Source organism: Oncorhynchus keta, chromosome 4 (assembly GCF_023373465.1).
Source record: "Oncorhynchus keta strain PuntledgeMale-10-30-2019 chromosome 4, Oket_V2, whole genome shotgun sequence".
Classification (NCBI taxonomy): domain Eukaryota; kingdom Metazoa; phylum Chordata; class Actinopteri; order Salmoniformes; family Salmonidae; genus Oncorhynchus; species Oncorhynchus keta.
In genome coordinates, this window is record NC_068424.1 from 6,145,114 (window position 1) to 6,170,539 (window position 25,426).

Sequence of the window (25,426 nt, forward strand, 5' to 3'; positions counted from 1 at the left end):
AACTAGAAAGTCTGGGCACCACAAAATAATATTTATAGAGCTGTTATCTTCCGAATAAACTCTTAAAGACCTAGTAATATTTTACATCAATAGCAGTCAATATTAATCATCACCTTATTTCAGTCTCATCTGAAAGTTGTAAATTCTTGGTTATCTTCACGAACCCTGGCTAACAAGTAGAATCAGCAATTCAAAATTGGGTTTAATTATTTATTTACTGAAAACCTAACTAATCACACAGGATTACATATATACAGAATGAATCATACCTTGATTACAAATTATGTCATAAAGGAAAACGTCCCTAGCAGACGGAGCAGATATGACAGCTGGTTACACAAAGAAAAGGGGCTGGGTTTGAGTGAAAGAGCGGGAAGACTGAGTAACAAAGGAAGATGCTGTGCTATCGTAAATACAGTATCTTATGCATTCTAAATTACCGCCCATTTGGAAAAGGAAAATGCAATAAATATTTACTCTGAGCTGCGCTTCAATAGGTTGGTGGTAGATGGAAGGCCGTGTTGCCCAACCGAGTCCTTTGTCCTTTGAAGAGTGTCTACGGTGGTGAACGGGATACGTTGTAGTGTCGTCATTGGTTGGTAGAGGGGATACTCTGTCTGTCCTCTCCTAGCCCACATTTACAGCTGCTGTTGTTAACTCAAAGGCTAGGATGTCTCACTTCTTTAGTGAGTAAGAGTTCAAAGTTCATACCATTCACTACCAAAGCTCACGCTGAGGTTGGCTTAGTTCTGTAGTTGACATGTTAGTCCTTTTTAACATATGGACGGACTAGACGGTAGATCCCATTTCCCCTGGTAGTCTAGACGGTAGATCCCATTTCCCCTGGTAGTCTAGACGGTAGATCCCATTTCCCCTGGTAGTCTAGACGGTAGATGCCATTTCCCCTGGTAGTCTAGACGGTAGATGACCTTTTCCCTGGTCGTCTAGACGGTAGATCCCATTTCCCTGGTAGTCTAGACGGTAGATCCCATTTCCCCTGGTAGTCTAGACGGTAGATTACCTTTTCCCCTGGTCGTCTCGACGTTAGATCCCATTTCCCCTAGTGGTCTAGACGGTAGATCCCATTTTCCCTGGTCGTCTAGACGGTAGATCCCATTTCCCCTGGTCGTCTAGACGGTAGATCCCATTTCCCCTAGTGGTCTAGACGGTAGATCCCATTTCCCCTGGTCGTCTAGACGGTAGATCCCATTTCCCCTAGTGGTCTAGACGGTAGATGACCTTTTCCCCTGGTCGTCTAGACGGTAGATGACCTTTTCCCCTGGTCGTCTAGACGGTAGTTACCTTTTCCCATTGGTAGTCTAAACGGTAGATACCAAAGGTCATCAGTAACAGAAGCAGGTAGCCTAGTGGTTAGTGCGTAGAGGTGGCAGGTAGCCTAGTGGTTAGAGTGTAGAGGCGGCAGGTAGCCTAGTGGTTAGTGCATTTGGCCAGTAACCGAAAGGTTGCTGGATCAACTCCCCGAAGCTGACAAGGTAAAAATCTGTCATTCTTGCCCTGAACAAGGCAGTTCCCCGGGTAGGCCATCATCATAAATAAGAATTTGCTCTTGACTGACTTGCCTAGTTAATTAAAGGTTAAATAAAATAAAAACAGATGACATGTGTGTGTGGGTCCTTCTGTAGCTCAGTTGGTAGAGCATGGCGCTTGTAACGCCAGGGTAGTGGGTTCAATCCCGGGACCACCCATACGTAGAATGTATGCACACATGACTGTAAGTTGCTTTGGATAAAAGCGTCTGCTAAATGGCATATATTATTATATTATACATGGAACCTCAAAGGATTCTCATCGTTGTTTAAAATTACTGTTTGTTCTCAATGACTTGGATTAATAATAGCGTTAATGTTAGATATGAGTTGTGTCCCAAATCACATTCTATATAGCTCACTAAGGACCTGAGAGGGAGTAGAGAACGCGATCGTGACCTCATCATCCCTGACCTCATTTAGGGTCCTCTCTCCCTGCCATATCCTGTCTCTGCCAGCGTTGCTCACACACTGTGTGAAAACACAGCCAAAAGACTGGGTCCTGGACAGAGCAACTTGATATGGCCCACAGAGAACGCAGCCAAGTGTGTGTGTGTGTGTGTGTGTGTGTGTGTGTGTGTGTGTGTGTGTGTGTGTGTGTGTGTGTGTGTGTGTGTGTGTGTGTGTGTGTGTGTGTGTGTGCGTGTGTGTGTGTGTGCGTGTGCGTGTGCGTGCGTGCGTGTACTATTGCAAGAGGCCGGTTTTTGACTGTGGAAACACCAGCGCCTCTTTCCAGGCATTCTGAATCCCAAATGGCACCATAATTAAGCAATAAGGCATGACTAAGGCCTGTGCACAACACAGAGTGCCTGGACACAACCCTTGGCCATGGTATATTGGCCATATACCACAAACCCCCGAGGTGCCTTATTGCTGTTATAAACTGGTTACCAATGTAAATAGAGCAGTAACAAATAACTGTTTTTGTCGTACCCGTGGTTTAAGGTCTGATTATACCACGGCTGTCAGCCAATCAGCATTCAGGGCTCAAACCACCCGGTTTATAATTTCCTATATAGTGCACTACATTTGACCAAGTCCCATAGCACTATGTAGGGAATAGGGTGCCTTTCGGGGTAGAGCCTGGGGCATCTGTCACAACTCATCCCTGCTCCACTACGTGTGTGAAGCGGTGCTGGGGGTGAATGTTGGGCCCCGAGCCGATCTGTGACAGGGACGTCTAGTGTGCTGCCCCCTCGTGTTGGTTCTCAGACACTACAACTTATTTACTCTCTCTTAAGTCAATGTTTAGAAAGCCTATAGGTCTGTTTATATTAGAGAATAGCAGGGTAAGATCTGCTGTAGTTTGTTTTCATATGGAAGTGGATGTGTGCTTTTCTCTCTTTGTACAGTCGGCTCCTCCCCCCTGTTATTTCTGCTGTGTGCGGAGAAAAGACTGGGGGTGAAGGAGTTCGAACCTAGCTGGGAAGTGTAGGCTGGTAGTTGGGGAATGGGTTCGGAGTAAGGGGTTATGGGTAATGTAGTCGTATTGTTGCAGCCTTAGATCGATCCTGGACAAACTTAACCAACGGTATTACAGTAGGTCCAAAAACAAGTCCAGACTTCTCATTTCTGCTCTGATATTATCTGTTGTTGATATCATCTAAATGTTTTTTTGGCGTGAATATAAACACACACACACACTCCCACAGTATTGCTGTGTTTCTATTGGTCCTGTGCCAGCTTGGCCCGAGCGACAGAAATGTCCTATCATTTTTTTTTTCTGAATGTCTCCCATAATGCATCACAATTATAATATCCATGCTGGAGGAAGACAGGAACTGTGTGTGTGTGTGTGTGTGTGTGTGTGTGTGTGTGTGTGTGTGTGTGTGTGTGTGTGTGTGTGTGTGTGTGTGTGTGTGTGTGTGTGTGTGTGTGTGTGTGTGTAACTATACTTGTGACCAGAAGTCCCCACTAGAATAGTAAACCAACAGACATTTGACCAACCGGAGACATTTTGTTAGTCACCACAAGGACAAGTGCAGTGGAGTGAAATTCCTACCTTTTGAAGCTCTTTCCCAACAATGCAATGATTATAATATATATCATTTGAAAATATACAAAAATTAAAGTACGAATAAAAACCACACAAGAACTACGATAAGTTAAAGAAACACGAGAATGCATGTACAGATGTAGGATCTTAATTTGATCACAGGAAATGCAAACTTGTAGTGTACTTTAGTTTTAAAAATACTTCTAAAGTTTGTAATTTCCACTTTGACTTAAATTTCCCTAATGAAAAATGTATCAACCCCTACAAAAATGTCTGTTATAATCCACCATGGTCAAATAGCCCTTACACAGCCTGGAGGTGTGTTTGGTTATTGTCCTGTTGGAAAACAAATGATAGTCCCACAAAGCCCAAACCAGATGGGATGGTGTATTACTGCAGAATGCCGTGGTTGCCATGCTGGTTAAGTGTACCTTGAATTCTAAATAAATCACAGACAGTGTCACCAGCAAAGCACCCCCACACCATCACATCTCCTCCTCCATGCTTCACGGTGGGAACCACACATGTGGAGATCATCCATTCACCATTGCTTGTGTTTCTTGACCCAAGTAAGTCTCTTCTTATTATTGGTGTCTTTTAGTAGTGGTTTCTTTGCAGCAATTCGACCATGAAGGTCTGATTCACACAGTCTCCTCTGAACAGTTGATGTTGAGATGTATGTTACCTCAAATCTGTGAAGCATTTATTTGGGCTGCAATTTCTGAGGCTGGTAACTCTAATGAATGTATCCTCTGCAGCAGAGGTAACTCTGGGTCTTCCTTTCCTGTGGCGGTCCTCATGAGAGCCAGTTTCATCCTAGTGCTTGATGGTTTTTGCGACTGCACTTGAAGAAACATTCAAAGTTCTTGACATCTTCCAGATTGACTGACCTTCATGTCTTAAAGTAATGATGGACTGTTGTTTCTCTTTGCTTATTTGAGCTTTTGTTGCCATAACATGGACTTGGTCTTTTACCAAATAGGTCTCTCTTCGGTATACCACCCCTACCTTGTCACAACACAACTGATTGGCTCAAACGCATAAAGAAGGAAAGAAATTCCACAAATTAACTTTTTAACAAGGCACACATGTTAATTGAAATGCATTCCAGGTGACTACCTCATGAAGCTGGTTGAGAGAATACCAAGAGTGTGCAAAGCTGTCATCAAGGCAAAGGGTGACTATTTGAAGGATCTAAAATATATTTTGATTTTTGGTTACTACATGATTCCATATGTGTTATTTTATAGTTTTGATGTCTTCACTATTTTCTACAATGAAAATAGTGGATTTGGTTATTTCAGCCAGATGTGTTGCTGACAGATGTATAAAATTGCTCACACAGCCATGCAATCTCCATAGACAAACACTGGCAGTAGAATGGCAGCCTAGTGGTTAGAGCGTTGGGCCAGTAACCGAAATCTGCCGTTCTGCCCCTGAACAAGGCCAGTTAACCCACTGTTCCTAGGTAGGCCGTCATTGTAAATAAGAATTTGTTCTTAACTGACTTGCCTAGTTTTTTTTTAAATGGCCTTACTGGAGAGGCGAAGGTCGAGAGCCGTATGTCCTCCGAAACACGACCCTGCCAAGCCGCACTGCTTCTTGACACACTGCTCGCTTAACCCGGAAGCCACTCGCACCAATGTGTCGGAGAAAAGACTGTACAGCTGGCGACCGAAGTCAACGTGCATGCACCACCTTACGGGTCTCCCGGTCGGGGCCGGCTGCTTCACAGCCTAGGATCGAACCCGGGTCTGTAGTGACACCTCTAGCACTGTGTTGCAGTGCCGCTTGGGAGGCCGTGAAGGGAAATCTTAATGCTACAGCAGACGATGACATCCTAGACGATTCTGTGCTTCCAACTTTGTGACAACAGTTTGGGGAAGGCCCTTTCCTGTTTCAGGATGACAATGCCCCCCGTGCACAAAGCGAGGTCCATAAAGAAATGGTTTATCGAGATCGGTGTGGAAGTACTTGACTGGCCGGCACAGAGCCCTGGTCTCAATCTCATCGAACACCGACTGCGAGCCAGGCCTAATCGCCCAACATTAGTGCCCGACCTCACTAATGCTCTTGTGGCTGAAGAGTGGAGGCTTTTATAGCAGCAAAAGGGGAGGACCAACTCCATATTAATGCCCATGATTTTGGAATGAGATGTTTGACGAGCAGGTGTCCACATACTTTTGTACACCTGGTAATGGCAGATGTAATGATAACCGGCTTATTGTGGTGACTTTATCACAGGGAGAGTGTCAGGTTCTCCGCTAAACAAACATACAATCAAATCGGCCTAGTAGTGGAGATTCAGCACCGTGGACCGTAGTGGAGATTCAGCACCGTGGACCGTAGTGGAGATTCAGCACCGTGGACCGTAGTGGCGATTCAGCACCGTGGACCGTAGTGGCGATTCAGCACCGTGGACCGTAGTGGAGATTCAGCACCGTGGACCGTAGTGGAGATTCAGCACCGTGGACCGTAGTGGAGATTCAGCACCGTGGACCGTAGTGGAGATTCAGCACCGTGGACCGTAGTGGAGATTCAGCACCGTGGACCGTAGTGGAGATTCAGCACCGTGGACCGTAGTGGAGATTCAGCACCGTGGACCGTAGTGGAGATTCAGCACCGTGGACCGTAGTGGAGCTTCAGCACCGTGGACCGTAGTGGAGCTTCAGCACCGTGGACCGTAGTGGAGATTCAGCACTATGGTAGATCAAATCCAGCCAATCTGACTAGTCAAGCCCATGCACCAGCTTTTGTTATAGTAATGGAACAATGTTGTAAATGTGACTGACCAACTATATTCGGTCTTATGTAGCAAAATGAGAGATTCAGAGCTGCAAAATGGTAGATCCTACACTGCGTTTGAGGACCAATGGGAAAGTAATTCTGCTTTGAAAGTTGATAAACTTGTAACGAGAAAATGGCCCTTGAATGTTTTTGCTACATCTACTGGAGAGCCCTGCTTTGTCTCCACCCATTCAGCATCGTTCACACCCTTAGCCCCACCCATCTCATTAAATCAAATCAAAATCAAATTTATTTATAAAGCCCTTCAGCTATCTCAAAGTGTTATACAGAAACCCAGCCTAAATCCCCAAACAGCAAGCAATGCAGGTGTAGAATTTTTATTTATTTTACTAGGCAAGTCAGTTAAGAACAAATTCTTATTTTCAATGACAGCCTGGGTAGTGGCAGTTAACTGGGTTAACTGCCTGTTCAGGGGCAGAACGACAGATTTGTACCTTGTCAGCTTGGGGATTTGAACTTGCAACCTTCCGGTTACTAGCCCAACGCTCTAACCACTAGGCTACCCTGACCGCCCCAGAAGCACGGTGGCTAGGAAAAAACTTCATGTGAGGCCATGTGCCTCAGAGTGAGTAATCAACCAAAGATTTCAAGACTAAAAGTGGTGAAAGTGGAAACCTACAATAAGAAGAAACTCCAGAGAAAAACACACTTTATCTTGTCCTTGGCCATGTTGTTCTTCACATTAACGTCTCTGGGAAACACACACTATATCAAATCAAATCTAAGTTTAATTTGTCACATGCAACATGATACACAAGGTGTAAACAGTGGCGTAATATTAGTTACAACGCAGTCATACACACAACCTTAGTTGGTGAGCCAGCAAGCTGACGTTCGCGAGCTAGCTAACAGTTATGCCTTTAAACTTGCAATGAAAACGACGTTCTGATCAAATTATAAATGTTTAGTATCTGAATATGTAGCCACTCCAACCCGTACTCATGGATCCAACGCTTCACTTCACTGTCTTTTCCGTTTGGATTGTAACAATCTACAACGTTGTCGTCACTCCAGTTCACACTGATCTATGTGCAGAAAGTAGTCCATCACACTGATCTATGTGCAGAAAGTAGTCCATCACACTGATCTATGTGCAGAAAGTAGTCCATCACAGATCTATGTGCAGAAAGTAGTCCATCACAGATCTATGTGCAGAAAGTAGTCCATCACAGATCTATGTGCAGAAAGTAGTCCATCACACTGATCTATGTGCAGAAAGTAGTCCATCACAGATCTATGTGCAGAAAGTAGTCCATCACGGATCTATGTGCAGAAAGTAGTCCATCACACTGATCTATGTGCAGAAAGTAGTCCATCACTGATCTATGTGCAGAAAGTAGTCCATCACTGATCTATGTGCAGAAAGTAGTCCATCACACTGATCTATGTGCAGAAAGTAGTCCATCACTGATCTATGTGCAGAAAGTAGTCCATCACTGATCTATGTGCAGAAAGTAGTCCATCACTGATCTATGTGCAGAAAGTAGTCCATCACTTTTTCCTCACTGATCTTTGTCGATTAGCGGCCGCTAAATTCAGGGGCATCGTTGTTGTTGACAGCATCACTTTGACAGTTCTCTATGGCTAATGTTTACCAAAAACACAAAGCTGTAGAGGATTATCTACTCCTACTGAGCAGATCATGTTATAAACAGAAGGTGCTACGTGGCAGACCAATCCCAACTCATCTCTCGGCATGTCCAGCCCATCCCGTTATCTCAGCCAATCATGGCTAAGCGGGAAGGTTTCCTGTTCTTTTTCCGTGGCTGAACCAACTCGGCTCCTAATTGAACAACTGTATTGGTATTTACTGATGTGTGGGGACTTTACACTGAGTCCTCTACATAAGGGTGGGTGCCAGCGTTGTGATGTGGCGTTGTGATGTGGCGTTGTGATGTGGCGTTGTGATGTGGCGTTGTGATGTAGCGTTGTGATGTAGCGTTGTGATGTGGCGTTGTGATGTAGCGTTGTGATGTAGCGTTGTGATGTGGCGTTGTGATGTGGCCATCACACTGATTGTGCAGCGTTGTGATGTAGCGTTGTGATGTGGCGTTGTGATGTGGCGTTGTGATGTGGCGTTGTGATGTGGCGTTGTGATGTAGCGTTGTGATGTAGCGTTGTGATGTGAAAGTAGTCGTTGTGATGTAGCGTTGTGATGTGGCGTCTATGTGATGTGGCGTTGTGATGTGGCGTTGTGATGTAGCGTTGTGATGTAGCGTTGTGATGTGGCGTTGTGATGTAGCGTTGTGATGTAGCGTTGTGCAGGATGTAGCGTTGTGATGTGGCGTTGTGATGTGGCGTTGTGATGAAAGCGTTGTGATGTGGCGTTGTGATGTGGCGTTGTGATGTGGCGTTCACGATGTGGCGTTGATGTAGCCATCACTGCTAGTGATGTAGCGTTGTGATGTAGCGTTGTGATGTGGCGTTGTGATGTATCGTTGTGATGTGGCGTTGTGATGTGGCGTTGTGATGTGGCGTTGTGATGTGGCGTTGTGATGTGGCGTTGTGATGTGGCGTTGTGATGTAGCGTTGTGATGTAGCGTTGTGATGTGGCGTTGTGATGTGGCGTTGTGATGTAGCGTTGTGATGTAGCGTTGTGATGTAGCGTTGTGATGTGGCGTTGTGATGTAGCGTTGTGATGTGGCGTTGTGATGTGGCGTTGTGATGTAGCGTTGTGATGTGGCGTTGTGATGTAGCGTTGTGATGTGGCGTTGTGATGTGGCGTTGTGATGTAGCGTTGTGATGTAGCGTTGTGATGTGGCGTTGTGATGTGGCGTTGTGATGTGGCGTTGTGATGTAGCGTTGTGATGTAGCGTTGTGATGTAGCGTTGTGATGTAGCGTTGTGATGTGGCGTTGTGATGTAGCGTTGTGATGTGGCGTTGTGATGTGGCGTTGTGATGTGGCGTTGTGATGTGGCGTTGTGATGTAGCGTTGTGATGTAGCGTTGTGATGTAGCGTTGTGATGTAGCGTTGTGATGTGGCGTTGTGATGTGGCGTTGTGATGTAGCGTTGTGATGTGGCGTTGTTGCGTTAGTACATCATTAAACATTTTTTTTTATTGGTCGACGTGACCTGTCATATTACTTTTCTCAGGAAACGGAAAAGAGCTGGGGACAGGAAGTCCTGCCGTACCTGTCACTTGTGTTAAACACTGTGTGTGGTGTGTGTGTGTGTGTGTGTGTGTGTGTGTGTGTGTGTGTGTGTGTCTAGTCGTCAGAGCTGGATGATATCCTAGATGAGCTGCAGTGTGTCCAGCCCCAGCTGTTCGGTGAGCCGCGGCCCGTCTCTCTGCCTTCCTCCCTGGACAAACAGACCATCATCAACGACATACTGCACATCACCCAGGAAACCAGCCCTGCCAACGCCATGGCAACACAGCAGCAGCAGAGGGGCATGGGGCCAGGCAGTGAGTGGCTCATACATACCTGGAGAGAACACACACTCACAGATACAGACATACATGCAGAGAGAGAACACACACACACACACACACACACACACACACACACACACAGATATAGACATACATGCAGAGAGAGAACACACACACACACACACACACACACACACACACACACACACACACACACACACAGATATAGACATACATGCAGAGAGAACGAACACACACACACACACACACACACACACACACACACACACACACTCACAGATATAGACATACATGCAGAGAGAGAGAACACACACACACACACACACACACACACACACACACACACACACAGAGATATAGACATACATGCAGAGAGAGAACACACACACACACACACACACACACACACACACACACACACACACAGAGATATAGACATACATGCAGAGAGAAACACACACACACACACACACACACACACACACACACACACACACACACACACACACACACACACACAGAGATATAGACATACATGCAGAGAGAGAACACACACACACACACACACACATAGACATACATGCAGAGAGAGAACACACTGACGTGCACACACACACACACACAAACACACACACACACACACACAGAGATATAGACATACATGCAGAGAGAGAACACACACACACACTAAAGGTTCAGAGGTCATCTGTTAGTGTTCAGGGAGTGTATGTGCACGTGAGTGTGTGTGTGTGTGTGTGTGTGTGTGTGTGTGTGTGTGTGTGTGTGTGTGTGTGTGTGTGTGTGTGTGCGTGTGCGCGTGCGCGTAATCGTTTCACAGCACTTGCGATAACATCTGCAAAATTGTGTACACGACCAGTAGACTTTGATTTGTCACAGACATTAGATAACACGGACCAAGTTAAACACACACATTCACTTGCATACGCACAAACATTAACACACACACACACACCACTTCTCATAAAATCTAAATGACAACGTATACGACTGCCTCATCACCCCCATCTCCAGTATGTGTTTAGCCACACCAACACATCTCAAACCCTCAATCCTCTCTCTCTCCAGACTATGGCGGTGCCAGAGGGCCGGAGGGCCAGGGGCCAGCTAGGGGCCTCCCTGTGAGGAGTGTATCCCTGGACATGACCGTGTCAGGGGTCCCCCAGGGCCAGTATCCCCCTGTGGGAACCCTCAGTCCCTACACGCTCCTACAACAGCAGCAAGGAATTCTGGCAAACCACACCGCCATGATGTCTAACCAGGCCAACCTCTCAGGTGGGTGGATCGTAGTGGAGAGGTTAAGTGTGTGTGTAGTGTAGTGTAGTGTAGTGTAGTGTAGTGCACACTGCATAGGGAATAGAGACTGGCCTCCAGTCTCTGAGCTGTACAATTCACTGCTATACTCTTTTGGTCTAAAGTCTGGATCAGAGATGTCTCGTTAGAGAATTCTGTATCAGAATGGGAAAAGATCAATTTGATAGATAATCAATTTGATAGATAATGTAGAATAGATTGATTTTATGCCTTGACCCCCATGCTGTAGAATGGTTCTCTTCTCTCTCTGTCTCTGTCTCTGTCTCTCTCTCTGTCTCTGTCTCTCTGTCTGTCTGTCTCTCTCTGTCTCTCTCTGTGTCTCTGTTTCTCTCTGTGTCTCTCTGCCGGGGGGTGTCGATGACACGTCACACTGCTCGATTGACTCACTTCCTGTTCCTGTGGTAGGAAGTGGAGGGTCACCCACACACTCCTCACCGTGGCACCAACAATGCACAGCTCCAGTTAGACACACATTTACATCTGAGTCTTTTACAATACACTCTTATATAGAGTTCCAGTCCAATGTTTGGACACAAAAAGGTGAGAGGCGGGGTCAAAGGGGAGAGGCGGGGTCAAAGGGGAGAGGCGGGGTCAAAGGGGAGAGGCGGGGTCAAAGGGGAGAGGCGGGGTCAAAGGTGGTTGAGAGAATCCCAAGAGTGTACAAAGCTGTCATCAAGACAAAAGCTACTTTGAAGATTCTCAAATATAAAATATATTTTGTTTCGGTTTACGACATTTATGTGTTTTTATTTAACCTTTTTGTTTTTAAACCAGTCCAAGTCGGTTGGAGAACAAATAGTTAGTTAACAATGACGGCCTAACCCCGAGCCAAACCCTCCCCTAACCCGGACGACGCTGTGCCAATCGTGTGCCGCCCTATGGGACTCCCAATCACGGCTGGTTGTGATACAGCCTGGAATCAAACCAGGGTCTGTAGTGACGCCTCTAGCACTGAGATCGCTGCGCCACTGATTCCATATGTGTAATTCCATAGTTTTGATGTCTTCACTAATATTCTACAATGTAGAAAATAGTAGAAAGAAAGAAAAACCCTGGAATGTGATTCCAAACTTTTGACTGGTACTGTATATAAAAAAAGTGACCTTGTCGCTTCTTTATCTTCACTCTCTCTCTCTCTCTCTCTCTCTCTCTGTCTCTCTCTCTCCCTCTCTGTCTCTCTCTCTCCCTTTCTGTCTCTCTCTCTCCCTCTCTGTCTCTCTCTCTCTCTGTTTCTCTCTCTCTCTCTGTTTCTCTCTCTCTCTCTGTTTCTTTCTCTCTCTCTCTCTCTGTTTCTCTCTCTCTCTCTGTTTCTCTCTCTCTGTTTCTCTCTCTCTGTCTGTCTGTCTCTCTCTCCCTCTCTCTCTCTCTCATTCTCTTTTTCTCTCTCTCTCTCTAGGTCAGATGGATGGTCCTCGGCAGGGCATGCAGCAGGAGGGAGGTTGGGGTCCTGGGGGCCCAGGTCAGAGCGGGTCATCATCGGTCCGTCCTCCAGGGGTCCCAGGTCAGCAGGGGACGACGCTCGGCCGTATGGGGCCCAGCCCTGGAGGCACTATGAGACCCAACAGTCAGCCCGGCCCTGGACCCAGACAGATGCTGCAGTCTCAGATGATGGTCAACGGTGAGAGAGTGAATATCTAGTAGTTCTATACCTGGGCTGCTCTACAATATCTCATTCTATACCTATTTTCTAGTAGGGGGGGGGGGGGGTCTTAGCCACTTTCTCCTTGGGTTGTAAGAAACCCAGTCCTTTGAAACCAGGCCAATTATTGTGGTTCTACGTACATGGAGTGAGTAGAGCTTGCAGCGCCAGGGTTGTCGGTTCGATTCCCATGAGGGACCAGTACGAAGATTTTTTTTTTAAACATTTTTTTCTTTAAGTATGAAAATGTATGACTAAAAGTTGTAGAGGGACAAGGCTCCCACCTGGTGGCCAGTCACTTGTATAACATCCTGACACACTTCTGTCTCTAACCAATCACCTGCTCTCTAGTAACTCAGCCTGGTATGGACATATGCTTGTTTTAAGTTATGTTAATTTGAATCTCTCTTTAACAGACATGGGTATGGGGCCCCACCAGTTCTCCCAGCAACAGGCTCCACCCAATCAGACGGCTCCGTGGCCAGACAGCGTGATGCCTGTTGAGCAGACCCCCTTCAACCAGAACAGGTACACATACAAATCCGTTTCAGGAAGTAGTTTTGAGTTCCATGTCACTGTATTCCTTCAGGAGTTTTTCCTGGCAACTATGCTTCTGCTTTGTCTGCTCTTTGGGGTCTAGGCATAGTTACTGTATAGAACTTTGACAACTCTACCCTCCTCCCTCCCTCTCCCCCCCTCCTCCCCTCCTCCCTCCCTCCCTCTCCCCTCCTCCCCTCCTCCGTCCCTCCTCCTCTCCCCTCCTCCGTCCCTCCTCCCTCCCTCTCCCCTTTCCCCTTCCCCCTCCCTCCCTCCCTCCCCTCCTCCCCTCCTCCCTCCCTCCCTCTCCCCTCCTCCTCCTCCTCCGTCCCTCCTCCTCTCCCCTCCTCCGTCCCTCCTCCCTCCCTCTCCCCTCTCCCCTCCTCCCTCCCTCCCCTCCTCCCCTCCTCCCTCCCTCCCTCTCCCCTCCTCCCCTCCTCCGTCCCTCCTCCCTCTCCCCTCCTCCGTCCCTCCTCCCTCCCTCTCCCCTTTCCCCTTCCCCCTCCCTCTCCCCTCTCCCCTCCTCCCTCCCTCTCCCCTCCTCCCTCCCTCTCCCCTCCTCCCCTCCTCCGTCCCTCCTCCCTCTCCCCTCCTCCGTCCCTCCTCCCTCCCTCTCCCCTTTCCCCTTCCCCCTCCCTCTCCCCTCTCCCCTCCTCCCTCCCTCTCCCCTCCTCCCTCCCTCTCCCCTCCTCCCCTCCTCCGTCCCTCCTCCTCTCCCCTCCTCCGTCCCTCCTCCCTCCCTCTCCCCTTCCCCCTCCCTCTCCCCTCTCCCCTTCTCCCTCCCTCTCCCCTCCTCCCCCCTCTCCCTCCTCCCTCCCCTCCTCCCCTCCTCCCTCCCTCCCTCTCCCCCTCCTCCCCTCCTCCGTCCCTCCTCCTCTCCCCTCCCTCCGTCCCTCCTCCCTCCCTCTCCCCTTTCCCCTTCCCCCTCCCTCTCCCCTCTCCCCTCCTCCCTCCCTCTCCCCTCCTCCCCTCCTCCCTCCCTCCCTCTCCCTCCTCCCCTCCTCCGTCCCTCCTCCTCTCCCCTCCTCCGTCCCTCCTCCCTCCCTCTCCCCCTTTCCCCTCCTCCCTCCCTCTCCCCTCCCCTCCTCCCTCCCTCCCTCCCCTCCTCCCTCCCTCTCCCCTCCTCCCCTCCTCCGTCCCTCCTCCTCTCCCCTCCTCCGTCCCTCCTCCCTCCCCCCTCCCCTCCCTCCTCCCTCCTCTCTCCCCTTCCCCTCCCTCTCCCCTCTCCCCTTCTCCCCTCCCTCTCCCCCCCTCTCCCCTCCTCCCTCCCTCCCTCTCCCTCCTCCCCTCCTCCGTCCCTCCTCCTCTCCCCTCCTCCGTCCCTCCTCCCTCCCTCTCCCCTTTCCCCTTCCCCCTCCCTCTCCCCTCTCCCCTCCTCCCTCCCTCTCCCCTCCTCCCCTCCTCCCTCCCTCCCTCTCCCCTCCCCTCCGTCCCTCCTCCTCTCCCCTCCTCCGTCCCTCCTCCCTCCCTCTCCCCTTTCCCCTCCTCCCTCCCTCTCCCCTCCTCCCCTCCTCCCTCCCTCCCTCTCCCCTCCTCCCCTCCTCCGTCCCTCCTCCTCTCCCTCCCTCCTCCCTCCCTCTCCCCTCCTCCCTCTCCCCTCTCCCCAGGTCTCTGTATGCCTCCCAGCAACAGCAGCAGCAGGAGGTGTTGTGTGGGGTTCCGGGGCCCAGTGGTCAGAGTCAGGGGCCTGGTGATGGAGGTGGTAGTGATGAGGGGGCTCTCCTATCCCAGCTCTACACCGTGTTAAAGGACTTTGATGGCCTGGAGGAGATAGACCGAGCCCTGGGGATACCGACTCTGATGGGACAGGTCAGTCTGTCCCTGATCCCAGTCTTTTATCTCTGTTTCTTCCTTCTAGCTGCCCTTTTCTCATTTGGGGAATAGTCCGTCCTCCACCGTCTCTCCTCCGTCCTTTCATTGAGGATAGTGATGTGTATCCTACCTGAGTCCTTTCGCCGAAAAGTTTTTGAAATCTGACACACCCCGTTTTGAATCAGCTTTTGTTTTGTCAAAGGAGAACAATATGCACCTGTTTTTAAAAACAATTAGTTTCTTATCATTAATCTAGAAAATGACTTGCACAACTAACTTAATGTTAGCCCTTCACACCTTCATAAATGTCATTGGCCTGAGTGGAGAAGGAGTCTCATTTCACACAAGCACATTTTCATCCACGTTCCCTCTCCTTGATTATCTTCGAGGAGAGAGGACGGAGGAGTTGAGCAAACCACTTAAGAAAAGGCCTCTGTCCTTCCTTCCTTTGTCTTAATAGTTTATTATCTCTGACAGGGTTATCACTCTCCACCATCTCTAATCTCTGTGTACCTGGTCTGGTGGGACATGTCAGAATCACTCTCCTCTCACTAGTTCCCATCTGTCTTGTCATTCTTCTTTGTTGGCCAGAGACTCTACCGTCTCTGTCCTGACTCTACCGTCTCTGTCCTGACTCTACCGTCTCTGTCCTGACTCTACCGTCTCTGTCCTGACTCTACCGTCTCTGTCCTGACTCTACCGTCTCTGTCCTGACTCTACCGTCTCTGTCCTGACTCTACCGTCTCTGTCCTGACTCTACCGTCTCTGTCCTGACTCTACCGTCTCTGTCCTGACTCTACCGTCTCTGTCCTGACTCTACCGTCTCTGTCCTGACTCTACCGTCTCTGTCCTGACTCTACCGTCTCTGTCCTGACTCTACCTTCTCTGTCCTGACTCTACCGTCTCTGTCCTGACTCTACCGTCTCTGTCCTGACTCTACCGTCTCTGTCCTGACTCTACCGTCTCTGTCCTGACTCTACCGCCTCTGTCCTGACTCTACCGCCTCTGTCCTGACTCTACCGCCTCTGTCCTGACTCTACCGTCTCTGTCCTGACTCTACCGCCTCTGTCCTGACTCTACCGTCTCTGTCCTGACTCTACCGTCTCTGTCCTGACTCTACCGTCTCTGTCCTGACTCTACTCTACCGTCTCTGTCCTGACTCTCTACCGTCTCTGTCCTGACTCTACCGTCTCTGTCCTGTCTCTGTCCTGTCTCTGTCCTGACTCTACCGCCTCTGTCCTGACTCTACCGCCTCTGTCCTGACTCTACCGCCTCTGTCCTGACTCTACCGTCTCTGTCCTGACTCTACCGTCTCTGTCCTGACTCTACCGTCTCTCTGACTCTACTGACTCTACCGTCTCTGTCCTGACTCTACCGTCTCTGTCCTGACTCTACCGTCTCTGTCCTGACTCTGACTCTACCGTCTCTGTCCTGACTCTACCGTCTCTGTCCTGACTCTACCGTCTCTGTCCTGACTCTACCGTCTCTGTCCTGACTCTACCGTCTCTGTACCGCCTCTGTCCTGACTCTACCATCTCTGTCCTGACTCTACAGTCTCTGTCCTGACTCTACAGTCTCTGTCCTGACTCTACCGTCTCTGTCCTGACTCTACCGTCTCTGTCCTGACTCTACCGTCTCTGTCCTGACTCTACCGTGACTCTACCGTCTCTGTCCTGACTCTACCGTCTCTGTCCTGACTCTACAGTCTCTGTCCTGACTCTACCGTCTCTGTACCGCCTCTGTCCTGACTCTACCATCTCTGTCCTGACTCTACCGTCTCTGTCCTGACTCTACCGTCTCTGTCCTGACTCTACCGTCTCTGTCCTGACTCTACCGTCTCTGTCCTGACTCTACCGTCTCTGTCCTGACTCTACCGCCTCTGTCCTGACTCTACCGTCTCTGTCCTGACCTACCGCTCTGTCCTGACTCTACCGTCTCTGTCCTGTCCTCTCTGTCCTGACTCTACCGTCTCTGTCCTGACTCTACCGTCTCTGTCCTGACTCTACCGTCTCTGTCCTGACTCTCTCTGTCCTGACTCTACCGTCTCTGTCCTGACTCTACCGTCTGTCCTGACTCCTCTCTGTCCTGACTCTACCGTCTCTGTACCTACCTTCTCTGTCTGACTCTACCGTCCTGTCCTGACTCTACCGTCTCTGTCCTGACTCTACCATCTCTGTCCTGACTCTACAGTCTCTGTCCTGACTCTACCGTCTGTCTGACTCTACCGCTCTGTCCTGACTCTACCGTCTCTGTCCTGACTCTACCGTCTCTGTCCTGAGTGTCTGTCCTGACTCTACCTCTGTCCTGATCTCTGTCCTGACTCTACCGTCTCTGTCCTGACTCTACCGCCTCTGTCCTGACTCTACCGTCTCTGTACCGTCTCTGTCCTGACTCTACAGTCTCTGTCCTGACTCTACCATCTCTGTCCTGACTCTACCGCCTCTGTTCTGACTCTACCGCCTCTGTCCTGACTCTACAGTCTCTGTCCTGACTCTACCATCTCTGTCCTGACTCTACCGCCTCTGTCCTGACTCTACCGCCTCTGTCCTGACTCTTCCGCCTCTGTCCTGACTCTACCGTCTCTGTCCTGACTCTACCGCCTCTGTACCGTCTCTGTCCTGACTCTACCGTCTCTGTCCTGACTCTACCGTCTCTGTCCTGACTCTACCGTCTCTGTCCTGACTCTACCGTCTCTGTCCTGACTCTACCGTCTCTGTCCTGACTCTACCGCCTCTGTCCTGACTCTACCGTCTCTGTCCTGACTCTACCGCCTCTGTCCTGACTCTACAGTCTCTGTCCTGACTCTACCGCCTCTGTCCTGACTCTACAGTCTCTGTCCTGACTCTACAGTCTCTGTCCTGACTCTACCGTCTCTGTCTGTCCTGACTCTACCGTCTGTCCTGTCCTGACTCTACCGTCTCTGTCCTCTGACTCTACCGTCTCTGTCCTGACTCTACCGTCTCTGTCCTGACTCTACCGTCTCTGTCCTGACTCTACCGTCTCTGTCCTGACTCTACAGTCTCTGTCCTGACTCTACTCTACAGTCTCTGTCCTGACTCTACCGTCTCTGTCTCTGTCCTGACTCTACCGTCTCTGTCCTGACTCTACCGTCCTCTGTCCTGACTCTACCGTCTCTGTCCTGACTCTACAGTCTCTGTCCTGACTCTACCGCCTCTGTCTCTGTCCTGACTCTACAGTCTCTGTCCTGACTCTACTCGCCTCTGTCCTGACTCTACCGTCTCTGTCCTGACTCTGTCCTGACTCTGTCCTGACTCGCCTCTGCCTGACTCTACAGTCTCTGTCCTGTCCTGACTCTACCGTCTCTCTGACTCTACCGACTCTACAGTCTCTGTCCTGACTCTACAGTCTCTGTCCTGACTCTACAGTCTCTGTCCTGACTCTGCCGTCTCTGTCCTGACTCTACCGTCTCTGTCCTGACTCTACAGTCTCTGTCCTGACTCTACAGTCTCTGTCCTGACTCTACAGTCTCTGTCCTGACTCTGCCGTCTCTGTCCTGACTCTGCCGTCTCTGTCCTGACTCTGCCGTCTCTGTCCTGACTCTACCGTCTCTGTCCTGACTCTACCGTCTCTGTCCTGACTCTACCGTCTCTGTCCTGACTCTACAGTCTCTGTCCTGACTCTACCGTCTCTGTCCTGACTCTACCGTCTCTGTCCTGACTGTCTCTGTCCTGACTCTACCGTCTCTGTCCTGACTCTACCGTCTCTGTCCTGACTCTACAGTCTCTGTCCTGACTCTACAGTCTCTGTCCTGACTCTACAGTCTCTGTCCTGACTCTACCGTCTCTGTCCTGACTCTCCTTCTCACCCCTCTCCTCTCCTTCTCTCTCCTGACTCTACCATCTCTCCTGACTCCCCTCTCCTCTCTACTCACTGTCTCTCTACCGCCTCTCCTCTCCTTCTCACCTACCTCTGTCCTCTCTACTTCTCTGTCCTGACTCCCGTCTCTCCTCTCCTTCTCACTCTACCGTCTCCTCTCCCGTTCCCACCCCTCTCTTCTCTCTTCTCTGACTCCCCTCTCCTGACTCTACCTTCCCTGACTCCAGTCTCTGTCCTTCTCCTTCTCACTCCTCTCTGTCCTGACTCTACCATCTCTGTCACTCTACCGTCTCTCCTCTCCGCCTCTGTCCTGACTCTACCCCTCTCTCTGTCCTGACTCTACAGTCTCTGTCCCACTCTACCTCTCTGTCCTGACTCTACCGTCTCTGTTCTCTCTACCCCTCTGTCCTGACTCTACTCTCTGTCTCTCTACTCTCTGTCCTGACTCTACACCGTCTCTGTCCCTCTACCCCTCTGTCTTCCGCCTCTGTCTTCTCCGTCTCTGTCCTGACTCCCGCCTCTCCCGTCTGTCCTGACTCTCCGTCTCTGTCCTGACTCTACCTCTCTGTCTCTCTGTCTTCTCACCCCTCTCCTCTGTCCTGACTCTCCCCTCTGTCCTGACTCTACTTCTCTGTCCTGACTCTACCGTCTCTGTCCTCTCTACAGTCTCTCCTGACTCTACCGTCTCTGTCCTGACTCTACCGTCTCTCACCCTCTGTCCTCTCCTCTCTGTCCTGACTCTACCTGTCCTGACTCTCTCTCTGTCCTGACTCCTCTCTGTCCTGACTCTACTCTCTGTCCACTCTCTCTCTGTCCTGACTCTTCCCTCTACCCTCTCCTGACTCTACTCTCTGTCCTGACCCCGCCTCTCCTGACTCTACAGTCTCTGTCCTGACTCTACCCCTCTGTCCTCTCTACTCTGTCTCTCTACCCCTCTGCCTGACTCTACAGTCTCTGTCCTGACCCCGTCTCTGTCCTGACCTTCTCTGTCCCTGACTCTACAGTCTCTGTCCCACCTACCTCTCTTCTCCTCTCTGTCACCCCTCTGTCCTGACTCTACTCTCTGTCACCCCTCTGTCCTCTCTACTCTCTGTCCTGACTCTGCCGTCTCTCTTCTCCGTCTCTGTCCTGACTCCCCTCTTTCCTCTACTTCTGTCACTCTACCCTCTGTCCTGACTCTACCGTCTCTGTCCACTCCCTGTCCTCTCTCTCTGTCCTTCTCACCCTCTGTCCTGACTCTTCTCTGTCCTGACTCTACAGTCTCTGTCCTGACTCTACACCCCTCTCCTCTCTGTCCTGACTCCCGTCTCTGTCCTGACTCTCTGTCTCCTCTCCTTCTCACCCCTCTCCTTCTCCCCTCTCCTCTCCTTCTCACCCCTCTCCTCTCCTTCTCACCCCTCTGTCTCCTTCTCCCCTACCTCTCCTCTCCTTCCCACCCCTCTCTTCTCCTTCTCACCCCTCTCCTCTCTCTGTCCACTCTCTCCTGACTCCTTCTCACCCCTCTCCTCTACCCTTCCCACCCCTCTCTTCTCCTTCTCACCCCCTCTCCTCTCTCTCCTTCCCACTTCTCTCCTTCTCACCCCTCTCCTCTCCTTCCCACCCCTCTCCTCTCCTTCTCCCCTCTCTCTCTCTCTTCTCACCCCTCTCCTCTCCTTCCCACCCCTCTCTCTCCTTCCCCCCCTCTCCTTCTCCTTCCCACCCCTCTCCTCTCCTTCCCACTTCCTCACCCCTCTCCTCTCCTTCTCACTTCTCACCCCTCTCCTTCTCCCCTCTCCCTCTCCTTCCCACCCCTCTCTTCTCCTTCTCACCCCTCTCCTCTACTTCTCACCCCTCTCCTCTACTTCCCACCCCTCTCTTCTCCTTCTCACCCCTCTCTCCTTCTCACCCCTCTCTTCTCCTTCTCCCCCTCTCCTCTCCTTCTCACCCCTCTCCTCTCCTTCCCACCCCTCTCCTCTCCTTCTCCCCCTCCCCTCTCTCCTCTCCTTCTCACCCCTCTCCTCTCCTTCTCACCCCTCTCCTCCCCTCTCCCTCCCCTCTCTCTCTCCTTCCCACCCCTCTCCTCTCACCCCTCTCCTCTCCCCTCTCCTCTCCTTCTCACCCCTCTCCTCTACTTCTCACCCCTCTCCTCTCCTTCCCACCCCTCTCTCTCTTCTCCTTCTCCCCTCTCTTCTCCTTCTCACCCTTCTCCTTCTCCTTCTCACCCCTCTCCTCTCCTTCTCCCCCTCTCTTCCTTCTCCCCCTCTCCTCTCCCCTCTACCCCTCTCTTCTCCTTCTCACCCCTTCCTCTCCCCCTCTCCTCTACTTCTCACCCCTCTCTCTCTACTTCTCACCCCTCTCCTCTCCATCCCACCCCTCTCTTCTTCTCCCCTTCTCACCCCACCCCTTCTCCCTCTCTCTTCTTCACCCCTCTCCTCTCCTTCCCACCCCTCTCCTCTCCTTCCCACCCCTCTCCTCTCCTTCTTCCCACCCCTCTCCTCTCCTTCCCACCCCTCTCCTCTCCTTCCTCTCTTCTCCTTCTCACCCCTCTCCTCTTCTCACTTCTCCTCTCCCTCTCTTCTCCTTCCCCCTCACCCCTCTCCTCTCCTTCTCACCCCTCTCCTCTCCCACTCTCCCTCTCCTCTCCTTCCCCCACCCCTCTCTTCTCCTTCTCACCCCTCTCCTCCTTCTCCCCCTTCTCTCCTTCTCACCCCTCTCCTCTCCCCTCTCTCTCTCTCTCCTCTCCTTCTCACCCCTCTCTCTCTCCTTCTCTCTCCCCTCTCCTTCTCACCCCTCTCCTCTCCTCTCTCTCCTTCCACCCCTCTCTTCTCCTTCTCACCCCTCTCCTCTCCTTCTCATCCCTCTCCTTCTCCCCTCTCCTCTCCTTCTCACCCCTCTCCCTTCTCACCCCTCTCCTCTCCTTCTCACCCCTCTCCTCTCCTTCTCCCTCTCCTTCTCTCCCCTCTCCTCTCCTTCCCACCCCTCTCCTCTCCTTCCCACCCCTCTCCTCTCCTTCTCACCCCTCTCCTCTCCTTCTCACCCCTCTCCTCTCCTTCTCACCCCTCTCCTCTCCTTCTCACCCCTCTCCTCTCCTTCTCACCCCCCTCCTCTCCTTCTCACCCCTCTCTCCTCTCCTTCTCACCCCTCTCTCCTCTCACCCCTCTCTCCTCCTCATCCCTCTCTCCTCCTCATCCCTCTCTCCTCTCACCCCTCTCTCCTCTCACCCCTCTCTCCTCTCCTTCTCATCCCTCTCTCCTCTCCTTCTCATCCCTCTCTCCTCTCCTTCTCACCCCTCTCTCCTCTCCTCTCACCCCTCTTTCTCCTCTCCTCTCACCCATCTCTCTCCTCTCCTTTTCACCCCTATCTCCTCCTTCTCACCCCTCTGCTCTCCTTTTTCTCAAATCCCTCTCTCCTCTCACCCTCTCTCCTTCTCACCCCTCTCTCTCCTCTCCTTCTCATCCCTCTCTTCTCTCCGTCTCATCCCTCTCTCCTCTCCTTCTCACCCATCTCTCTCCTCTCCCAACAGGGTCAGTCTGTAGATCAGGATCAGTTCTCTTCAGACCCGTCCATGTTGTTGGACCAGAAGCCTCCAGTGTACGGCCAGCAGGACCTGCCACCCGGCTCCCATCTAGCCCAGAGAGGGTACCACGGCCCTGGGGCCGGCAGACCCATGCAGGACCCCACACCCGGCTCCCATCTAGCCCAGAGAGGATACCACGACCCTGGGTCTGGCAGACCCATGCAGGACCCCACAGGTAGTGGTGGGAATTGGCAGGGACCACACAATTCAATTTTATCACAATTCTTGAGTTACGATTCAATACGTATTGGGATAACATACAGTGGGGCAAAAAAGTGTTTAGTCAGCCACCAATGGTGCAAGTTCTCCCACTTAAAAAGATGAGAGAGGCCTGTAATTTTCATCATAGGTACACTTCAACTATGACAGACAAAATGAGAGAGAAAAATACAGAAAATCACATTGTAGGATTTTTAATGAATTTATTTGCAAATTATGGTGGAAAATAAGTATTTGGTCAGAAACAAAAATTTATCTCAATACTTTGTTATATACCCTTTGTTGGCAATGACAGAGGTCAAACGTTTTCTGTAAGTCTTCACAAGGTTTTCACACACTGTTGCTGGTATTTTGGCCCAACCTACAAACAAGCAAGATTTCTGGCTCTCACAGACCTGTAACTTCTTCTTTAAGAGGCTCCTCTGTCCTCCACTCGTTACCTGTATTAATGGCACCTGTTTGAACTTGTTATCAGTATAAAAGACACCTGTCCACAACCTCAAACAGTCACACTCCAAACTCCACTATGGCCAAGACCAAAGAGCTGTCAAAGGACACCAGATACAAAATTGTAGACTGAATCTGCAATAGGTAAGCAGCTTGGTTTGAAAAAATCAACTGTGGGAGCAATTATTAGGAAATGGAAGACATACAAGACCACTGATAATCTCCCTCGATCTGGGGCTCCACGCAAGATCTCACCCGGTGGGGACAAAATGATCACAAGAACGGTGAGCAAAAATCCCAGAACCACACGGGGGGACCTAGTGAATGACCTGCAGAGAGCTGGGACCAAAGTAACAAAGCCTACCATCAGGAACACACTACGCCGCCAGGGACTCAAATCCTGCAGTGCCAGACATGTCCCCCTGCTTAAGCCAGTACATGTCCAGGCCCGTCTGAAGTTTGCTAGAGAGCATTTGGATGATCCAGAAGAAGATTGGGAGAATGTCATATGGTCCGATGAAACCAAAATATAACTTTTTGGTAAAAACTCAACTCGTCGTGTTTGGAGGACAAAGAATGCTGAGTTGCATCCAAAGAACACCATACCTACTGTGAAGCATGGGGGTGGAAACATCATGCTTTGGGGCTGTTTTTCTGCAAAGGGACCAGGACGACTGATCCGTGTAAAGCAAAATACCAGCAACAGTGTGTGAAAACCTTGTGAAGACTTACAGAAAACGTTTGACCTCTGTCATTGCCAACAAAGGGTATATAACAAAGTATTGTATCACAATTCTATATGTATTGCGATTCGATATTCCAAACACATTGACTATATGCCTTCTGCAAAGGGAGAAGAGAGCCATGAAAAAGTAATAATTTTCCTCCTCTACCCACAGGGCAAGGCTTCCACCCCATGGCTGTCCAGATGGGCCCCAGACCAGGATACCCCATCATGAGGCTGAGGCCCCAGGCGGTGGTTCCTAACCAGCCTAATACACTGAGGCTACAGCTGCAGCACCGGCTACAGGTACAACAGGTACAGAGACGGACGGAGAGACGGAGGGACGGAGAGACGGACGGACGGAGGGAGTGAGTGACAGGCAGGGAGTGAGTGACAGGCAGGGAGTGAGTGACGGACGGACGGACGGAGGGAGTGAGTGACGGACGGACGGAGGGAGTGAGTAACGGACGGACGGAGGGAGTGAGTGACAGGCAGGGAGTGAGTGAGTGACAGGCAGGGAGTGAGTGACAGGCAGGGAGTGAGTGAAGGACGGAGGGAGGGACGGACGGAGGGAGGACAGGCAGGGAGTGAGTGAGGAGGGACGGACGGACGGACGGAGAGAGAGAGACGGACGGAAGGACTGAGAGACAGGCAGGGAGTTAGTGAGGGAGGGACGGACGGAGGGAGAGAGAGAGAGAGATGGACAGAGAGGAGGGAGGGAGAGGAGGGAGGGAGTAGTGACGGACGGACAGAGGAGACGGACAGAGGGACGGACAGAGAGACGGACGGAGAGAGACGGACGGAAGGACAGAGAGACAGGCAGGGAGTGAGTGAGTGAGGGAGGGACGGACGGAGAGAGAGAGGCGGACGGAGAGGACAGAGAGACAGGGAAGGACAGAGAGGCAGGGAGTGAGGAGGAGTGAGGCAGAGGAGTGAGTGAGGAGGGAGGACGGAGAGGAGTGAGATGAGTGAGGCAGGGAGTGAGTGAGTGAGCGAGGAGTCAGGACTGAGAGACAGACAGACAGACTGAGAGACGGACGGAAGGACGGAGAGACGGACGGAAGGACGGAGTGACAGTCAGACGGACGGACAAACGGAGAGACAGACGGACTGAGAGACGGAGGGACGGACGGAGGGAGGGACGGACGGGGAGTGAGAGACGGACGGACGGACGGACTGAGAGACGGACGGACGGAGGAGAGACGGACGGACGGAGGGACAGAGAGAAGGACTGAGAGACAGGCGGACGGAGGGAGAGACGGAGGGAGAGACAGACGGACTGAGAGACAGACGGACGGACGGTAGGGAGAGACGGACGGACGGAGGGACAGAGAGACGGACTGAGAGACAGACGGACGGACTGAGACACAGACAGATGGACTGATGGAGGGAGAGAGAGACTGACGGACTGAGAGACGGATGGACTGAGAGACGGATGGACTGAGAGACGGACGGACTGAGAGACTGACGGACTGAGAGACGGACGGACGGAGAGAGAGACGGACGGACGGACTGAGAGACGGACGGACTGAGAGACGGACTGAGGGAGGGACAGACGGACGGACGGACTGAGAGAC

At 51.2% G+C, this 25,426-nt stretch overlaps 1 protein-coding gene across 3 annotated transcripts in view; it reads left to right on the top strand.

Annotated features, from left to right (window-relative positions):
* Nucleotides 1-25,426, top strand: part of LOC118394781 (nuclear receptor coactivator 2-like) — a 195,677-nt gene that overhangs the window by 138,405 nt on the left and 31,846 nt on the right. For 2 of the 3 annotated variants that reach the window (XM_052498964.1, XM_052498970.1), the window contains exons 12-18: nucleotides 9,563-9,758; nucleotides 10,833-11,039; nucleotides 12,475-12,696; nucleotides 13,134-13,245; nucleotides 14,862-15,063; nucleotides 22,406-22,634; nucleotides 24,025-24,164. In XM_052498964.1, coding sequence (XP_052354924.1) covers nucleotides 9,563-9,758; nucleotides 10,833-11,039; nucleotides 12,475-12,696; nucleotides 13,134-13,245; nucleotides 14,862-15,063; nucleotides 22,406-22,634; nucleotides 24,025-24,164 — 1,308 coding nt within the window. The remainder of the gene's footprint in view (nucleotides 1-9,562; nucleotides 9,759-10,832; nucleotides 11,040-12,474; nucleotides 12,697-13,133; nucleotides 13,246-14,861; nucleotides 15,064-22,405; nucleotides 22,635-24,024; nucleotides 24,165-25,426) is intronic. The other variant, XM_052498967.1, reaches the window with a different exon arrangement.